The sequence below is a fragment of the Nicotiana tabacum genome, chromosome 23 (genome assembly GCF_000715075.1).
Source record: "Nicotiana tabacum cultivar K326 chromosome 23, ASM71507v2, whole genome shotgun sequence".
In the NCBI taxonomy this organism is placed as follows: Eukaryota; Viridiplantae; Streptophyta; class Magnoliopsida; order Solanales; family Solanaceae; genus Nicotiana; species Nicotiana tabacum.
The window spans coordinates 2,014,971-2,034,211 of record NC_134102.1 but is presented as its reverse complement, the minus strand read 5'-3'; the positions used below and the strand labels follow the sequence as shown (position 1 = coordinate 2,034,211).

Genomic DNA, 19,241 nt, shown 5'->3' with positions numbered 1-19,241 from the left:
TCCTGCCTTTGGCCGAGTTTGCTTATAATAACAGTTACCAATCCAGCATCGAGATGGCTCCATTTGAGGCTTTATATGGTCGGCGATGTCGTTCACCTATCGTATGGTTTGAGCCAGGTGAGGCTAAGTTATATGGTACTGATTTGGTAAGGGATGCTTTGGAAAAGGTAAAGTTGATTCAGGAGCGACTTCGTACAGCACATCCCAGACAAAAGAGTTACGCGGATCAGAAAGAGCGCGATATATCATTTATGGTAGGTGAAAAAGTTCTCTTGAAGGTTTTGCCGATGAAGGGAATTATGAGAATTCGGGAAGAAGAGAAAATTAAGCCCAAGGTTTATAGGCCCATTCGAGGTGTTGAAACGAGTTGGGGAGGTTGCTTGTGAGCTTGCCTTGCCTCCCAGCCTATCGGGAGTTCATCCGGTGTTTCACGTATCTATGCTCCGGAAGTATCATGCTGACCTATCACATGTGTTAGACTACAGCACGGTTCAACTAGATAATAGCTTGGGTTATGAAGAGGAACCAATTGCCATTGTTGATAAACAGGTTCGCCAGTTAAGGTCCAAGAGGATTTCTGCAGTAAAAGTCCAGTGGATGGGCCAACCAGTCGAGGAAGCGACTTGGGAGGCCGAGGAAGACATGCGGAGCAGATATCCACAATTATTCAGCACTCCAGGTACTATTCTAAACCCGTTCGAGGACGAACGTTTGTTTAAGAGGTGGAGAATGTAATGATCCAGCCAGTCATTTTAACTTTTATAACCCCGTTCCCTAAAATAAAACTTCCTGTAGGTGCTTGTAATGATTTATGACTTGCGGGGATGGTTGGTTCGGGATTTGGAAGTGTTTGAGGTGAAACCGGAACACTTGGTTCCTTAAGTTGGCCTTAATGTGCTAAATTTGACTTCGGTCAATATTTTTAGAAAATGACCCTGGAATAGAATTTTGATGATTTCAACAGCTCCGTATGGTGATTTTGGACTTAGGAGCATGATCGGAATTTTATTTGGAAGTCCGTAGTGAAATTAGGCTTGAAATGGCTAAAATAGGAATTTAAAGTTTGAAAGTTTGACCGGGGAGTTGACTTTTTGATACCGGAGTCAGAATCCAGTTCTGAAAATTTTCATAGCTCCGTTATATAATTTATGACTTGTGTGTAAAATTTGAGGTCAATCGGAGTTGATTTGATAAGTTCCGACATTGAATGTAGAAGTTGAAAACTCTTAGTTTCATTAAGCTTGAATTGGGGTATAATTCATGGTTTTAGCATTGTTTGATGTGATTTAGAGGTTCAACTAAGTTCGTATGATGTTTTAGGACTTGTTGGTATATTTGGTTGAGGTCCCGAGGGCCTCGGGTGAGTTTCGGATGGTTAACGGATCAAAAGTTGGACTTAAAAAGCTGCTGCTATTTTCTCTTCTGCTGCATATTCTGGGCTGTGATCGAGCCTCAGATCGAGCCCCAGATATCGAGCCTCATATCGGGCCCACGATCGAGGCCTGAGTCAAAGCCAGGGACGAGGCTCAGTATCGAAGCCTCGATCGAAGGTAAGGCTCGAGGGCATGATCGAAGGTAAGGCTCGAGGGCTAGGATCGAGACCCATGCTCGATGCCCTGATCGAAGGCTCAAGCTTGATGCCATGATTGAGGCTATGATCGAAGGCCCAACCTCGATGCCCTGATTGAGGCCATGACCGAGGTCCAGGCTCGAGCCTGTGATCGAAGCCCCGATCGAGGCCCAGTTCGAGGACCAGTTCCGAAGGCTGCTGGGCAGTTTTATAAAAAGAGGGCATTCGTCCCATTTGCCATTTTTGACGAACTTAAGCTTTAGCAGAGACGACTTTTGGCATATTTTCAAGGGAAAAATATTGGGGTAAGTGATTCTAACTCGGATTTGGTCTACATATACAAGTATATCATTGTTTTCATGATTTAATTAGTGTTTTGAGATTTGAGATTTGGAAAAGTTTAGAAATCTCATAGAAATAAAATTTTGAGATTTCGGTATCGATTCGGAGTCGGAATTGAGTGAAACTGGTATGGTTGGACTCGTAATTGAATGGATTATCGGATTTCATAACTTTCGCCGGATTCCGAGATGTGGGCCCCGCAGGCGGATTTTTAATTAATTTCGGAATTTTTATTAAAAATATAGTATTTCCTTATAGAATTTATTTCCTATAATTTTTAGTGATTGCATCGAATTATTTTGGCTAGATTCGAGCCAGACAGAGTTGGATAATCGTGGAAAAGGCCTTATAGTGGATTAAATTGGAGCAAGACGAGGTAAGTCTCTTGTCTAATCTTGTGAGGGGAAAATTACCTCATAGGAGATTAAAAAATTAAATAGTTGTTGCTAATTATGGGGGCTACGTACGCACGAGGTGACGAGAGTCCGTACGTAGCTACTATTAATGCTAAAGTCCGGGTAGTTTAGGACTCAAAGCATGCCTTACTTGTGTAAATTGTATTCTTTGATTTATTTATATTAATTGATATCTATATGAATATATTGTGAATTGTTAGATAAATATATTAAAGGATGGAAATCATATAGGCTTTATTGTCTATTTAAAATTAATTAATTGTTAAAAGAAATTATTCTCCTCCCAAATTCATCTCATAATTAATATATTCTCCTTCCGGAGGCACATAAAAAAATGTTCTCCTTTCTTGTGGAGCGGGCCGAACGCCTTGGCAGGATAGATGCATCTATGGATCGCGCTGCACGTCCCTCAGCAGTGTACACGACACTCTGGATCGGGCCGTACGTCCTCGGCAGAAATCGTGCTTAATAATAATAATTACACGATACTTTAATAAATTATTTCAACTCGGGAAGCTAATTAATAAATTGAATGATCCATGGAATTTAATAAATTATTATTCTTGCTTGTTAAGGAATTAATTGTTACTCCTGTAAATGAGATTTAATTGATAAATTAGAAATTATTTGAATTGAAGGAATTTAATTAAAATATTGAGAATTGTTACATTTGAAGGAATTTGATTATTTCCGCTGAGTAAATAAAATTATTTGTAAATTCTGTAAATCATGCTGATTTAAATATCTTAGTTTTATTTCAATTATTATTGACCTATAGTGAGTGTCAAAGTCGGCCATCTCGTCTCTACCACTTTGAGATTAGGCTTGTTACTTACTAGGTACACGTTGTTTACGTACTCATACTACACTTGCTGCACTTTTTGTGCAGGATCTGAGACAAGTACTAGTGGAGGACCTATCATCACATACACACGTCATCCCGAGGCATAGTGGTGAGCTGCCTTTCTGAGCCGTTCTGCAGCTACTAGTGTCTCTTCCGATATTTCTATTCTGTCTATTTTATTTCAGATAATATTTGGAGTTTTGTATAATCTACTAGATGCTCATGCACTTGTGACACCGGGTCTTGGCACACACATTAGTAGAAATTGGTATTTTATTATCTTCTTGGAATAAAAGTTTAACAAATGCATGTTTGACTTATTAGTTGGCTTGCCTAGCTGTAGTGTTGGGCGCCATCACGACCTATAGGCGAATTTGGGTCATGACAATTAAAATAAAATAGTTACGAATAGTATTATTATTATTATATTATTATATTTGACAGTAAACTAATGTATAATCATTATACTAGGCATACTAAAATAGTATTATAAGGTAAAACCATAGGCATACATAATAAAATATAATTTTAATTTTGTAGATTATTTAGTATACCGCATGCCACATAGTATTTAGTTCATGAAAATTTAACAAGGTGACATCCTTAGCAGCCACATAAATACTAATTTTCTAATAACGAGACAATTGCCTAGCTATTCCAAATATTGTTATAAACTTATCTGGTTTAAAGTCCAGACTTGTTGTTGTAGCAGAAAGACGTGCATGTAACACATAAGTGGGATTCAACCTTGAGGTTAGAGACTTCGTGTTGATAACGTGTTATAAAATATAGCTCAAAGTAACAATATAGAACAATGAAAAACAAGCTAAGAGATAGAGAGAGAAAGAGAGGAGAAATTCTTATTTCTTCTTCAATTGTGTATATTTTTCTATCTATTACAAGACATTTATATATGCGTGAAAAGTGAAGAAAAATATGTTATTAAACATAGAAATATGTCATTGAATATGTCATTAAGCATTTGATAAGATCATGGAGGAAGAGTAGACATCCACCAAAATTTAATTTTTCTTATAACAAGTTATAGTTTTATTTCCCTTTTAAGTTTTAACCAAACTAAAGTAAAACTGGGATTTACATGAAAAAAGCTTGAGAAATTAAATAAATAAATGATGGTTTATTTCTTTATTTTTAAAGTTAAGAACACTTTAAAGAAATACAATTAACCAATGAGATCTTCTCCATAAAAAGGCAAAAAGTATTATGGGAACTTTCCAAAAAAGTATCACTTGATATTTTTCCCTTTAATATCACACCAAAAGCATCAGATCCTAAAATTTCAATCTTTCTTTACAATTTTTTTTAATTTTAATTAGACATAGTGCTCTTCATGCTCCTCACTCCTACCTTTTCAAAAATAATTTGATTTGAATACACTAATAGCTGATTTTTTTATATATTATCATATCAATCACAAGATATATATCTAATCTTCATAAAAATTATAATTTTTATCATGAAACTAAGTTATATTATGATAAGGTGTAGCTCCTAAACCAATAATAGTTGAGGTAGAGTGGTAAATACTCCTTCATCAACTAGAGATTTCACATTTGAGACATGTGTATAAAGTTGTCTTTGTTAGGGGACGCTTTACCCCAATGTGAGACTTCCCGGCACAAATTCGAATTTAGTCGGGTTTCAATGCGATTACAGGAAAATCAAAAAAAGAAAAGGCGTAGCTCATAAACTTTATCATGTAATTTAGTCCTTTTATTAACTTTTTTGAAGCCAAATAAATCATGTACAATTGAAAAACTTCTCTTAGGTCCCACTCAATTTTCCATTAAATTCCATTAAATACTTATTTTGAACTTAAAATACTTATAAGTAAATATAAATTTCTATATTACACATTATTTAATGATCGAATAAAAAGATAATTATCTACGATCACAAGTTAAACTATACTAATCATAATATATAGTAGTAGCATAAATTTCTATAAAACTAGAATTTTTGTGTATAGTCCTATCTCCTGTTTTGACTTTTAGAGATAAGTCAAAAAAAGGTAGGGTCAAACTAGCAATCTAACCAGACTAAAGGGACTACTTTAACAAATTTGTCCCAAATCAACGCGTCTTCTATTTATTATTTATAGAAAACAAAATAAAGAAAAAGCTCGTAACCAATCCCCGTTAGAATTTTAGTCTCTCTCTAAAATTAATCGTCCAATAAAACCCCAAAATAATAGTTTCCTTTTTTCTGCTCTTTTTATAAAATTTCCGGCTAACATTTTTCTCTTATATATATATATAATATATATATATATATATATATATATACCTATTTACGTATCCATTTGATCTACGAATCTACGGTTATATAAACATTCGCGATGTCGCTGTTGGAGCCGGAAGCGTTTGATTTGCCGGCGAAATATCCGTCGGAAGCAGCTCAGAGGAGGTGGAGAGATGCTGTTTCTCTCGTTAAGAATCGCCGGCGTCGGTTCCGATATGCTCCGAATCTCGAAAAACGTGAAGAAGCTAAAGAGCTTATGGAGAAAACCAGAGTATGTTTTCACCTCCTTTTTTCGTTTTCATGCTTTCCGTGAAAATATTCTGAAAATAAGTCGCAGGAAAACTTCGAGTACTGTGAAGAAGATTTAGTACGTTTTCGATATACTTTTAAGTTTTTTTTTTTCTAAACGAGATTTTTTTTTCTTTTCGATTTTGAAATCTCGTTTGTTGTTTTTTTACTGCTTAATGGATGATTTGAGATTGTTGTTAGAACAGGAAATACATACTTAATATGTTTGGTACTTTAATCAAAGAACATTGAAAATTCTCTGGAAATCCTGTAACTGTGAATCCTTGGAATATGATGCTCCACAAGTGCGGTACAATGTGCTTTGATACTTGTATATTTTATTTTGAAGAGAATATAAATCGGAAAATGAGTTCGAGTTCGAGTTTGGGTATGATAACTGGAGAAACTTTTTATACTTTTTGAAAAACTTAATAGAACTGATTTTGAAATCCGAAATCGAGATAAATTTTTTTGATATTTAATAGCGAAATACCTTTATATTACTGGTAATAACATCGGAAAATTTTATGAATACTTTAGATCCTCTGCTGCTAATGGTGAATTTCTTATAACTTCTCTATCAGTTTGGTACAATATGCCTGAATAGTTGTACATTTCATTGGTACAGATGGAGATAGATCATCTCTTTTTGTTTTTGTTTTCCGAGAAATAAGCCGGAAAACGAGCTCAATTATGATATGTGTAGAAGATTTACCTTTTTTGAAACTTTCTACTAATTGTTTTTTGGATCGGCGAAGATCTTTCGGCTTTGAAATCTCGTTTCCTTTTGAATTTTTCTTTGGTTGTTTACGTCTAAATAGACGATCAGATATTCTAGCTAGAACATTAATACATGAAAATGAGTAATACTCCATAATAACGGTACCTTGTGCTAAAATACATGTACATTGATGGAAAACACCGAAAATTGTTATGGAAATGTTAACATTTCTCCTGCTATGTAAATCTCATCCTTTTCATGTCCAAAATATTTTACAATATTTTCAACCACAGAAAATTTATCACAGATCCGTAATTTTTTTTGGATTTATCGTTATATACAATCTGATTACATTATGAAATTTTTATACCTATTATATTAAGTTACTTAATACAATATTTATTTTAAGTTTTATTAAATAAATTTACTTGTAATTATCTATTAAGTAATGTGATTGTGTAAAAATTTTCTATCCGATCATCACATAAACTTAATTTGTCAAAAAGTTCGTTTTTTCAACAATATATAAAATGAGAGTGTATATATGGTAAAAGACAATATGATATCCGCCATCAGTAGTGCTTCAGCACTTTCCCTTTTGATTCTTATATTGTATTTCCTTTTTCTACAATGACATATTCTTGTTTGACTTTTGGGATGCGATAAGTTAGAAAAATTCTTGGTCCTTTTTCTTTTTTTTGATTCTTCGCTGGACTATCTTCCACTTGCAAGTAATTATTACTACTTTTAATATGGAAGACCATGTTGTTCAAATAAATAGAGACAAAAACTTGGATCTTTCACGAAGGAAGACTGAAAGATGTAAACTTTTCCTAATATTATTTATTACTATTTCTTAAAAATTATATCTATTAAAAATCTACAAACAATTTAATGAATGATAAATACAAAAATAAATATGAGAATTTTATAGAAAACATTTGTGTCAGTGAGAAACCAGATCTGGTTAGACAAATGAATTACTTTATGTTTAATTTCTTAATTAATGCAACAACAACACCAACAAATTTTAAATTTTCCATTAATTAATGATTTATTATAAATATATTCTAGCTTTATGATAGAACTATTCGTTGGTCAGTAAGTTAAACACTATTTTTAGTACTTCCTCTTTTCACTTTTACTTGTCAGTAAGTCAAACATCATATTTAGTACTCCTTATGTTTAATTTTCTTAATTAATGCAACAACAACAATAACAAATTTTAAATTTTCCGATTAATTAATGATTTATTATAAATATATTCTAGCTTTATGATAGAACTATTCGTTGGTCAGTAAGTCAAACACCATATTTAGTACTTCCTCTGTTCACTTTTACTTATCAACTTTAGTTTTTTCACCTCCTTTAAAAAATAATAATTGTAGTATGTATTTTACCATATAACCCCTTAAAATTATAGCATATTAAAAGGTCTTAGGAAATAATTTTGAAAATGAGTAATTAATGATAAGGATAAAACAAGATTTAAAAAATTATCTCTCTCTTGATTTGTTAAAATAAATAAGTAAAAGTGAAAATTTATTTTTTGATATAGTAGACAAGTAAAAGTGGATGAATGGAGTAATCTTTTATTGACAAACTAGTAAGTAATAAGTGCTTTATTAATGGGGATTAATTTCCTGCTGCAACTACTAAATGCAATGACTTTTGGAGGAAAATGAGGAGTGAGGCCTAGTCATTTGTGGTCTAGACTCTACAGGTAAAATAACTGACCGTAGCCTTACGTTATTATAATTATCCATATCTACCAGTTTAGGTACTGTTTTGGTGTTGTGGGCTGCCTAACAATTGGATAATGCATTGGTGATTTATGGGGACGGTAGTTCAGTGAAGAGATAGATGAACTTATTTCTTTTTTTATTGGGCCCCCTTTTTGGGTTTGGGTTTGGGTTTAGGTAACTTGCATGCATAATATGTTCTGTTTAGGATAACAAGGGTTCTTCCATATTTGCCTTGTAGCTTAATTTAAGTGACAAAACTTTGAGGAATTTATGCTATCGTTTGGATATAGATTTGATTAACACTTAAAAAAAAAGTTTTTGAACTTGTATTGAAAAATAATTTTTGAAACTTGAAGTTGTGTTTGAACATTCATTTTACTTGAAAAAATATTGAAGTTTTGTGAGTTGAAGAAAAATATTCACCAAAAAACTTTTTTGTAACTTAATTTTTTTTATAAACTGATCAAATTTCATGAACAAATAATGTTTTTAATTTTTTAATGAATAAAAAGTAACCAATGAAGCCGGGTATTTATTGGGTGTGTGTGTGTGGGGAGGTTTTTTTTTTTTCATATTTACCTAGATTGTTTTGCCTTTAGGACACATGCTTTCTTTCCCCATTAAAGTGTGTGGTCAAGCATTGCCTAACGTCAATAACGTCATTGTCATTAAATTAGCTTGAATAATTCTTACGTACTTACAAATGGTTGTGTTAATTCTGTGCCTAAAACGTTATAAGAATTTGAGATCTTTTAGCTGCCTTCATAATCAAACTTATGGTCTGCTCCATTTCTGAAGAAACACAAAGCCACTGTTAATTGTATGGTGAGTACGGTAATTTCAACTTTCAAAATTGGACTTCACAAGACTGCAGTAGTTGCCGCACAAAGTGCTCTTTTCCTCTCTGTAGACTTCAATTTGCATGGAGAAAGCAATCCATATCTCATCTCTGGAAGAGCAGTGGAGCTCATCTGCTGAGTAGATGAGTACAAAGAAGTTTGTTCTTATGTGCACTACCACATGCTTATTACTCCCTTCATCCCATTTTATATGAAATTTAGCTTGGTATGAGTTTAAGAAAGGAAAAAAAGTTTTTTTAAATATGTGATCTAAAACAAGTTATAATAATTTTACGTGGTGATAAGTCATCTCATTAAGGATAAAAAATAATAAGTTTATAGTTAAATTATTTCTATATAATAAAAGTATTATTCTTTTTGGGACAACATCAAATGTGATGTAGTTAAGGTAGTGCCAAAAAAGTCAAAAGTCTAGCTACTAAACATTTGGTCAGCAGCGAAATTTCCTTGAAAATTCCTTCTGATATTGACATTTCTTCTAGCATCATAGGAGTGGCAGTGCAAATTGCTCTTTCCAGGCATCAATTTGCATGGAGATAACAGACCATACCTCATCTCTGATAGAGTTCAAAAGAAGTTTGTTTTTATGTGCACAAGCACATGCTTAAATTGTATTATAAGGAGCTTTCTCTTGGACTTAAAGAACCTTTGAGTGATGTTTTGGGTTCTGAATAATGGGTTTTAGGATTTTAGAAATTAGGAAAACAGTACGGAATATATGGTTGTTAATGTAGTGCCAAAAGGGCCAAAATCTAGCTAATAAACACGTAGTCAGCAGCGAAATTTCCTTGAAACTTCCTTGTGACATTGACATTGGATAGTACATAGAGGTACAGAGGGAGATGGGTGACCCGAAGAAAAATATCTTCTGAGTTTTTGACTTTTTGTCGGCAGTCTGGCCCCATCTGCAGTTTTTTGTTTGTCCCACCAAGAAATGTTTCGTTTGTTTGCCTAACCTTCGGTTGCCACATGGAACATCAATTCCCACTTCTAGTATTTCTCTTAATAAACAATTCCCACTTCTGTTATATTCTTGTTGTCTGTGACTGTAATTGTTTTTTGATTAAAAAAACATAATCAATTGGTATTCTGTGACTGTAAATTGTATTCTTTGACGTATAACATCCCATATTCCTTGTCTGGACTATTTTACTTCTCGACCATCTAATTACATGATAGCTAGAAAAGTTTTTGGGTTTATTTTATTAAATAAACAGAGAAGGTCCAAATATATTCTTGTACTTTCGAAAATTATCTAAGAATACTCCTCGTTATACTATTGGGCTATATATACCCTGCAGTCATACTTTGGGTTCAAATATAACTCTCATTTAAACGGAGGGACACGTGTCATCGTCTTATTGGCCAATTCTAAATATCTACTAATTAATTTAAAATATTCATTATTCATACCCGAAAAATAATTTTATAAAGCAATTTTTTTTTGTAAAAACTGGAAAAAACTGTTTTTTTTTTTTTTACTAAAAACTAAAAAAACGAAAATATTTTTTTTCATTTTTTACAAAAAATCTGCTTTAAAAAAAACTGAAAAAAAATTTCTAAAATAATTTTTTTGTAAAAACTGAAATAATTTTCTAAAGCAATTAAAAACGGGAAAAAACTGATTTTTTTTTTTTTTACTAAAAACTGAAAATATCGAAAATATATTTTTTCACTTTTTAGAAAAACATTTAGAAAAAAACAAATTGCTTTATAAAATTGTTTTTCGGGTATGGATAATGGGTATTTTTAATTAATTAGGAGATATTTAGAATTGGCCAATAAGACGACGACACGTGTCCCTACGTTTAACTGAGGGGTATATTTGAACCCAAAGTATGACTGTAGGGGTATATATAGCCCAATAGTATAACGATAGGTATTCTTAGATAATTTTCGAAAGTATATGGGTAAATGTCTCAGGAAAAAGGTATCCATTAAGGTGGGAGGAGCTGAGGTTCAAATCTCAACGGAGATAAAAATCACTAGGTGATTGGCTTTCATCTGTCTAAGTTTTGGTGGGTGAAGTTATCCGTACTTGTGGAAGGCACCAAGTATCGGTAAGATAGCCGAGTTGTGTGGAAGCTGATCCGAACACCTGCGTCATAAAATATACATAAGAGAAGAGAAACAGGAAACTAATAGTAGGTTAAGACATGGACAGTCACGTACAAAAAAATACACAGTAGCTGACATGTGAATGCTTTATGCTTTGAACAAAATGCTCAACAAACTACATGTTATATCTATTAGTAACATTTATTCCTTTTTGTGTAAATTATACAAAACTATTGCATTCAAAGCTACTATGCCATCGTGCAAGCTGCAAGAAGACAGAAAACTTGAAAAAAAATAACAGGGTTGAGACATCTCTACAAACAAAGGAAAATCAAATAAGTACCATCATCACTGTAAGGCATAATTATCATAACACTGCAAAAAAGGTCTCTTGACATGCAAAGATTTGAAAGAGAAAAAAAACGAGATTTGCCTGTATTGCTGGTTTATTCCATGTAACTTGCTGCTTCAGTTTTTTGAGATACTCCTATGCTGGCAACTGCCGGATCCCTGAGACAGTGCTCACTGAACGATGTTGTTTTGCTTCCCTCATCCAGGGCGGATGCAGAATAGAAGCTACGGGTTCGGCTGAACTAATAGTTTTGACTCAAACCTTATATATGTGTTAAGAAATCTACTAAACATGTTCAAATATTAAATTTCGAATCGGCAACTCAAAAGGTATATGACCTTGTTATATGCAATTCTTCGACAATCAGCCTGCTATAGTTATTTTGAAGTTTATCCTTTTGATCTGTCACTTCAAAAGGCATTAGTATCTAGTCATAAAGTGTTATATTGTGTTAATGTCTAGTTGTCACTTGATATTGAAAAAATTATACAATGGTCATGTGGAAAACACTACTTTTGTTAAATAGAAGCAGTTGATTCTTGGCATCATCCATATCCTATGACACTAAGAATGATCGTTGTATCATTTTACTGAGAACCCGAATCATTTTGCTGTTCAAATACTATAGTTGAGTTCCCTAATCAGAGCAACTTGTGACAAAACTCTTGAATCATTTCGCTCAGAACCTGAATCATTTTACTGTTCAAATACTATAGTTGAGTTCCCTAATCAGAGCAATCTTGTGACAAAACTATTTCGTCTCATCATGGAACTAATGATATAACTGGAAAGCGTGGGTTTGGTAATTGATTTTGTTAACCATGCTATGGAGGACTGTGTTGGTGACTGATATAACTTCTCTAATCTTGTATTCTGAGCAAGCTACATTTTACCACATGCAATTTCCAGGAAAAGATTCGAGTTGGTTTCATGGCTTATATGGCAGCACTCAAGTTCATTGATGGTACAATTTGCTCAGATCTTGAGTTTATTTTTTAACTCATTAAAACAAGTAGCTCCGCAAGTTTCTTTCTGCTTTTTCTCATTTCATTTCTATTCTTTTACAGCTGGTGATCATGGTAGGCCTTCTGACCAGGTCAGAGAAGATATAGGGGCTGAACTGGCAAAAGACTTGCCAGAAGAAGCTCGAGATGCTGGTTTTGGAATTAACCCTGATAAACTTGCATCTATAGTTGGTTCCTATGATATAAAAACCTTAAAGAAACTTGGAGGTGTTGAAGGGCTTGCAGGTAAATTGAGAGTCACATCAAACGAAGGAGTCAAATCTAGTGATGTACCTGTAAGACAAAATATATATGGATCAAACGAATTCACCGAGAAACCTTTTAGAAGTTTTTGGACATTTGTGTGGGAGGCTCTGCATGATTTAACTCTCGTCATCCTGATAGTTTGTGCTGTTGTTTCCATTGGTGTCGGACTTGCTACTGAAGGTTGGCCAAAAGGAACATATGATGGTTTAGGAATTCTACTCAGCATATTCTTGGTAGTCTTTGTTACTGCAGTTAGTGACTATAGGCAGTCGTTGCAGTTCAGGGATTTGGATAAGGAGAAGAAAAAGATATCCATCCAGGTCACAAGAGATGGATCAAGGCAGAAGGTTTCCATTTATGACTTGGTGGTTGGTGATGTAGTTCACTTATCTATTGGAGATCTTGTTCCGGCTGATGGAATATTCATATCAGGATATAGTTTGCTAATTGATCAATCGAGTTTGTCTGGTGAGAGTGTACCAGTAAGCATATATGAAAAAAGACCCTTTCTTCTATCAGGAACCAAAGTACAAGATGGTTCAGCTAAGATGCTAGTGACCACTGTTGGTATGAGAACTGAATGGGGTAAGCTTATGGAAACTCTTAGCGAGGGAGGAGAAGATGAGACTCCTCTACAAGTTAAGCTGAATGGTGTTGCCACTATTATTGGAAAGATAGGGCTGGGATTTGCTGTGGTGACATTTCTTGTGTTAATAGTCAGATTTATGGTGGATAAAGCTACTCACCATCAATTCACCAAATGGTCTTCCAGTGATGCATTAACTCTTCTAAATTACTTTGCCACCGCTGTAACTATAATCGTTGTTGCAGTTCCTGAAGGACTACCTCTGGCTGTCACATTGAGCCTTGCATTTGCAATGAAAAAGTTAATGGATAATAAAGCATTAGTGAGGCATCTTTCTGCTTGTGAGACAATGGGTTCAGCATCTTGCATCTGCACGGATAAGACAGGAACACTAACAACAAACCATATGGTAGTAAATAAAATATGGATTTGCGGAAAGGCTAAAAAGGTAGAAAATGGTGCAGGTGGAGATGCAATAACGGATATATCAGAAAGTGCACTGGACTTTCTTTTGCAGGCAATATTTCATAATACAGGAGCTGAGGTGGTTAAAGACAAGGATGGAAAGAAATATGTTCTGGGTACACCCACAGAATCTGCAATATTAGAATACGGATTACTTCTTGGTGATATTGATGATAAAAAAAGGGATTGTAATATGCTGAAGGTTGAACCGTTCAATTCAGCAAAGAAAAGAATGTCAGTGCTTGTTGCTCTTCCTGATGGCAATACCCGTGCTTTCTGCAAGGGTGCATCTGAGATAGTTTTGAAAATGTGTGACAGGTTTATTGATTCCAATGGTGAAATTGTTGATATGTCAGAAGAACATGTTACAAACATCATGGGTGTCATTAAGGAATTTGCTGATGGCGCCTTGCGTACTCTTTGCTTGGCTTTCAAGGATATCGAAGATGGTTATCAAGAAAATAATATCCCCGATAATGGCTACACATTGGTTGCAGTAGTTGGAATCAAAGATCCAGTTCTCCCTGGGGTTAAAGAGGCAGTTAAAACTTGTTTAGCTGCTGGAATTACTGTAAGGATGGTCACAGGGGACAATATTAATACGGCCATAGCTATTGCTAAAGAATGTGGTATACTAACTGCTGATGGTTTGGCCATTGAAGGCCCAGAATTTCGCAACAAAAGTCCTGATGAAATGAGGCAAATACTTCCTAGAATTCAGGTGTGCTTTTCATTGCTTTATTTTATCCTTGAACATCCTCGTCTTTGAATACAGTTTGCTGAAAATGTTCTTTATATATTGTATGCAGGTTATGGCTCGATCATCCCCTACAGACAAGCATGTGCTGGTAAAGAATTTAAGAGGCATGTTTAGAGAAGTTGTCGCAGTTACTGGTGATGGCACAAATGATGCCCCTGCTCTGCATGAGTCAGATATTGGACTGGCCATGGGTATAGCAGGAACAGAGGTTTGTAAATATGCTCCTGCTCTGGGTTGATACGGTCATATATACCATTTTCCAGTTGCATGCTCCAGTTTGAAGGTTTTTGCCTTCACTTCTCATTTATGGGGCATAAGCATGCCTAAATTCTCTTAGCAATTGCAGTCTTCTTTATATTGTATACTTTAAATATCTATAATTCATTAACTATTTCATCGATGCTTGAAGTTGCCTGCTTGAGTATTCCTTTTCATCTTTCTTTTCAATATCATCTCTGCAACATAGTATGCTTAAGCATTTAATTGATCACCTAGAACTCATAACTTCCAACATATAAGTAGAACTTGTTTTTTCCTGTATGTGTGATTTTTTCTAGGGAAATTCTACAAACCGCCCGTATGCATTTTTGTTTCTCCTGAAAAAATGTCACATGTCTGTAATATTAATATCCATTCAGCTCCAGCATGAACGATTCAAGTAGTTTATTATGGTTGTTTGTTAGATCTTACCTAGATTAGTATTTAGTACTTGGTAGATATTGAAATTTTAAAGCTGTTTCTGATCTTCACTTTTTTCAAAATGACATTATCAGGTTGCAAAAGAAAGTGCTGATATTATAGTGCTTGATGACAACTTCAGGACAATTGTGAATGTGGCTAAATGGGGCCGTTCTGTATATATAAACATTCAAAAATTCGTGCAATTCCAGTTGACTGTCAATGTTGTGGCTCTGATGATCAATTTTATTTCTGCATGCGCCTCAGGTATTCATTGCTTTGATTGAGTTCATTCAATTTATTTTCTTGCGATCTGTGTATTAAAGAATCAAAACTCACTCTCAGAGAGAGAAAGAGGGAGGGAGGGAGAGAGAGATTGGACACGAAATTTTAGAAATAAAGAAAGATTTTTTAAACTTATGGTCTGAAAAAAGTCATTGTTATTTGTGTGGTTATAAAGTAAAATGGGAAGCTTAAAGTTAAATTGTTTGTAAATATAAAAATGTATCATTCTTTATGGGACAGAATGAAAAAGAAATAGTATCTGAATACTTATCTGCTGCAACAACTTTCAGGATCTGCTCCTCTCACTGCTGTTCAGCTGCTTTGGGTCAACCTTATCATGGATACTTTAGGTGCATTGGCACTGGCCACTGAACCGCCCCATGAAGGACTAATGAGTCGGCCTCCTGTTGGAAGGGATGTGAGTTTCATTACAAAGACAATGTGGAGAAACATAATAGGACACAGTATCTACCAGCTGGCTATACTCTTAACCTTCAACTTCGCCGGAAAGCAGATTTTGAAACTTGAAGGTTCAGATGCTACAAAAATCCAGAATACCTTCATTTTTAACACCTTTGTGTTTTGTCAGGTATGTATTTTATATCCAGTTATTTATCCTATCAAGCCAGCTTTTATCTTGAGCACTGTATCTATATACCAGTAGCAGTCCTTTTCAGTTCATTCTTTAGTGCTCTGTACTAGTATAACGAAAACCCGATATAGAAGATACCAAATTCTGTTGAAAAGTAGATTTGCATTCTCATACTGAAGGACCTTCACTAACCAGCTGACTCTTGATTGGTTCCGTACAGGTGTTCAACGAAATAAACAGTCGTGATATGCAGAAGATAAACATTTTCCGTGGCATTTTTAGCAGCTGGATTTTCTTAGGAGTCATGTTTGCTACAGTTGTTTTCCAAGTTATCATCGTCGAGTTCTTAGGCACTTTTGCCAGCACTACACCACTAAGCTGGCAACTATGGCTGATCAGTGTCTTGATTGGTGCTGCAAGCTTGATCATTGCTGTTATTTTGAAGTTGATCCCTGTCGAAAAGGAGACTTCTAAGCACCATGACGGCTATGATCTAATACCAAGTGGTCCAGAACTTGCCTAGGAGTGTGGTAATCAAATGCATAAGAGATATATGGTTTGCTTGGTCGAACTTCGGATGCTACTAGGCCTGTTTGAGCCTTTGAGGTGAGAACGAAAACAAAACAAATGGAAAGAAATACAAAATAAAGACTTAAAAACAGCTAAATTTACCATCTAACCTCCAAGTTCCACTTGAAAGTTCTTGGTCGATTCTCGTCTTTTTTTGTGCACAGGTGCTTGAGAAGTTGGGAATTCATTTACTTGTTTGATGGAAAAGCTACTTTTCTTTCTTTTTGGTTTGTGAAGAAAATATTCATGAAAAGATCAGATTTTGAAACTTTGCACTCACGTTGGTTACGTATTGCTATGGAGGTGTTTATAGGTTGAAACTATTGAAATGAGAGGAGTAATTTCGTGCTTGATCCGCTGTTATGTTTTGACAAATTTTCACTCGGATTTAACATTTGTTTGCCTCGTCTATTTGTTCATCCCCAAGCTTTCTCTAATACATTACTTTGTTATTCCTCTTGAGATTCATTTATTTTTTAATGTATTTCATTCGTTTATCTAGTGATGGTTGTTTTTGGTTGAACCATTCGTCACTGGTCCTACTAATATGGATTTGCATCGAGCAGGCTCACTAAGGTCGTAAAATTCTCTTATGCAAAGGTTCTCTATTCAATGGACTTGAAATGATCTTTGGTTAAAGATGAAGATATTCTACTCATCTAACTTTTTTAAGTGCTTGTAGATTTTGAAGGCAACACATGAAAAGCTAATGTTTTGTTTTCTTTCTCATCTCAGTCTTTCACGACATTCATGTTTACTTCTTTTGCTAGGTCTCGACTTCTTCACTAAGATCTTCCCAATATTATATAAGAGTCTATCATCCAACCAATTTCTTGAAATGTCCAAATTTATTTATATTCACGAATATATTCATGAACCCATATATTTATGAAAAGTCTAGTTACACAAACAGATAAAATTAAAGCATAAGGAGCAAATGTGTTCAATCGTCAATAAAATTATATTCTCTTCGGTCCATAATAAGTGACTTTTTTACTTTATTATTTTGGTCCAAAATAAGTGACCTTTTGCCTAATGAAGAAGGAGTTGACTTTGTTTTTCCAAAATTTGGCATTATTTACATATCTATTGTGTCAATTTAACAATATGCAAATTTTAATTAAGGGTAATGTAGTTAAAATACTTATTTTTTTAGGAGTTAGTATTTTCTTTGTGGGGTAGGAGACCAAACTGGTAACTGCTGCGGTTGTTGTCTGCAGGGTATGTGACACCTCACAAGTTGACTCGTGCTGAGCTCGAAGATTTTCCTTTGGATTGTTACAACGCTCGTCGAACGGTTCAAGTAGAAGTGAATAGGTAAGAAGTAGAAAGACTCATATCAATCCATCTCCATAGGAGACAATATGAGCAAAAGACAGAAATCCCTAAATCCCGCAAAAAAGAACTCACTCCGGAGGGATTGAGGGGGTATTCAAAAAGGGGAGCTTTAAAGGGTGTGCCAAAGGCCAAAATGTCACTTATTATGGACTAGAGGGAGTACTGTACTAGGTTTGGACTACAAAACTGAAAACGCTACTCCCTCCGGTCGATAATAAGTGACTTTTTGGCCTCTTTATTTTGATCCAAAATAAGTGTCCTTTACATGACAAGTGAGACTTGCTCAGTTGGTAAAAGTACCTCTACCTACGACCGTTAGGTCCTGGGTCCGAGTCACGCTGGAGGGGAAGTGTGGAAACACTATAGATCCTCCTAATTTGGGAGAGGTTTTAAAAAAAAAGTGTCCTTTACATAATCAAGAAGGAATAAACTTTATTTTTCCAAAATTTGCCTTTATTTACATATCCCAATGTGTTATGCTAACAATATGTAGATTTTAATTAAGGATAATTTAGTCAAAATATTATTTTCCACTCTAGGAGTTAGTATTTTCTTAAGGGGTGTGTCAAACACAAAAAAATCACTTATTATGAATCGGAAATAGTAACATTTATATAATATTTGGAGAAAGTGAAGTGATATAATTACATTTTACTTTACTATCAAAGCGATGTTACTAAGCGAAAATGTTACTGAAAATGGTGGCATAGTAAATGCTTGTCTATATGTTTTCTACAACATTTTCTCATTTGTCAATTGTCATTATTCAGAATTTTGTGAAGTAAAATCTGAAAATAAGATTCTGCCCTAGAATATTGTTGTGGTTTGTGCTGGGAAAAAGTGGATAGGCATGGATTTAGGTATTGAAGAGAGACTATGGAAGCTATTAACAAGAGTTGAGGCTTTATATATTACCATAAAACTAACAATATATTAATATGAATTTTAGCTATTCCTAACATGATTTCTATATTTGCAGCCTCAATTGCATTAAGAAAGATTAAAACAATATATCATGAGTTGTATAAAAAAGACACTTTTTACTGTGCGAGGGTCTTGTCCCTTGGACGACTTGAGTAATGGGAGAATGGCAACTGGGACCTACAGTTGTAGAACCTCGTAGAGGGACAGGCCAATTATCCACCGGGTTTCAAACAGTGTGCCATTGGCCCTCACGGGTTTCTTGGTTGTCCAAAAAAGAAGAAAGTCTTAATAGGTGCGAGAATTAGTAACTCGAA

The 19,241-nt window shown here is 34.5% G+C and overlaps 1 protein-coding gene across 3 annotated transcripts; it reads left to right on the top strand.

The window, feature by feature from the left end:
- The first annotated feature begins 5,317 nt into the window (after positions 1 to 5,317).
- On the top strand, positions 5,318 to 18,450 carry LOC107801610 (calcium-transporting ATPase 4, plasma membrane-type). 3 transcript variants are annotated; one of them, XR_001651667.2, is made up of 8 exons: positions 5,318 to 5,705; positions 12,368 to 12,422; positions 12,526 to 14,501; positions 14,590 to 14,748; positions 15,314 to 15,485; positions 15,794 to 16,092; positions 16,316 to 16,701; positions 17,886 to 18,450. XR_001651667.2 is itself a non-coding variant. In XM_016624960.2 (7 exons), the coding sequence occupies exons 1-7, from the start codon at positions 5,532 to 5,534 to the stop codon at positions 16,616 to 16,618; spliced, it is 3,138 nt and encodes a 1,045-aa protein (XP_016480446.1). In that variant the 5' UTR covers positions 5,318 to 5,531; the 3' UTR covers positions 16,619 to 17,165. The 3 variants fall into 3 exon arrangements, 2 of the variants coding, with proteins under 2 accessions (XP_016480446.1, XP_075102620.1); XM_016624960.2 differs by lacking the exon at positions 17,886 to 18,450 and having other exon boundaries at positions 16,316 to 17,165; XM_075246519.1 differs by lacking the exons at positions 5,318 to 5,705; positions 17,886 to 18,450 and adding an exon at positions 11,324 to 11,787 and having other exon boundaries at positions 16,316 to 17,165.
- The last annotated feature ends 791 nt before the right edge of the window (positions 18,451 to 19,241 follow it).